This window comes from Etheostoma spectabile, chromosome 21 (assembly GCF_008692095.1).
Source record: "Etheostoma spectabile isolate EspeVRDwgs_2016 chromosome 21, UIUC_Espe_1.0, whole genome shotgun sequence".
NCBI lineage: Eukaryota > Metazoa > Chordata > Actinopteri > Perciformes > Percidae > Etheostoma > Etheostoma spectabile.
The window spans coordinates 8878624-8879957 of NC_045753.1; the positions used below are offsets into that span (position 1 = coordinate 8878624).

Sequence of the window (1334 nt, forward strand, 5' to 3'; positions counted from 1 at the left end):
TGGTGGTCAGCACCAACTCATGGTACACAAGCCTGCAGGAAGTATAACAGGGACAAATAGACAATAAATATTGATAAGGGCTGCAACTAAAGATCATTTTCATTAACAATACATCACTAAAAATCTGTAATCAGTGAACATTTGATTTAATTAACAGTTTAATCCTTTTCTGTCCATCGACATAAATTTCAGCAATGATCATGACTAATTCCTAGAAATCCATACAATTTATAGACTCATTCTACAGAAAGACACAGTTCTAATTAAGGCCTAAATAACATTTGTGGAATACAGACTGAAAGTCAGATATGACTATGACAAATCAGTCCTGCAGTATTTCAGCACTAAAATCAGGACTTACCATTCTGGCTGGCGGTTGAAGAGAGTGCTGGAGGGGTGGAGGTACACCACCTGCTGGTCAATCAGGGTACGGTACCCATCATGAGGGTGCTTTCTGGCAGTGTTCCTGAAGAAACCGCTGCAGATAGCTTTCTGGACCCGCACCGTAGCTGCTCCACAGGATACGACGTCTAACTTGTGTCTAAGGAATATATAGTGTCGTTAAATATTTGGACACTCATAATTGATCTAGGGATTTGTAAAACTGTATTCAAATTGTAGTTTCTCTCACAAGACATCAAAAAGATTGTTTGATTGAGGTTAAGTACTGTTTCCTCAATTCCTCATTCAAATACACTGCTGCATCTTTCTATATATTTATTACCATGATTACATCTACAGTTATTTCCCCACCACACTATATGAGGTTAAATGCAGTCTGAAACCCTGAAATATGCAACGTAAAATCAAAGAAATGATGACACAGTCAAATTGAATACGTAGAAGACTACCTGTCCATGATGCTCATCATCTGCTTGCGTATGTCCTGCGCTCTCTTTAAGGAGCGGGCTTGGATGAAGTTCTCGAAACACCAGGGGTTGGAGAACTTGTTGTTCTTCCACGAGTTGTAGACAGCCAGCAGCGTAAGGTGGTCTCCCTCGAGCTGGAAGAACTTTGTCTTTTTCTGGTCAGCCTGGGCCTGTTTGTCCTAAAAATGGAAGGATTGAAATTAGTTTTTGTTGTGCTTTTTGACCAAGCATAGAGTCTGATACGCGTTATTACACAAAGGTTTTAAGCATGTTGCCTTGAAAATGCTTTAATTATGATTCCCATCACAGATTTGGAAAGTAATAATATGTTCTTGTTATAGAAGTAAGTCTAGTCTAATGTGGTCAGTATCGTGTGATAGCCACATACCTTTGGTCTGTAAAAGATGTTCTGCACAGACAACATTGACACGATGGTGAGCATCTCTTCACTGCAGCCCAGATGGA

At 39.7% G+C, this 1334-nt stretch overlaps 1 protein-coding gene across 1 annotated transcript in view; it reads right to left on the bottom strand.

Moving 5' to 3' along the window:
- The window catches only part of LOC116670816 (ATP-dependent RNA helicase DHX8-like), a 10019-nt gene that overhangs the window by 587 nt on the left and 8098 nt on the right, over nt 1-1334 (bottom strand). The window contains 4 exon segments of the mRNA XM_032501496.1: nt 1-32; nt 362-541; nt 852-1048; nt 1258-1334. The exon segment at nt 1-32 is cut by the window's left edge and continues 587 nt beyond it; the exon segment at nt 1258-1334 is cut by the window's right edge and continues 7 nt beyond it. Coding sequence (XP_032357387.1) covers nt 1-32; nt 362-541; nt 852-1048; nt 1258-1334 — 486 coding nt within the window.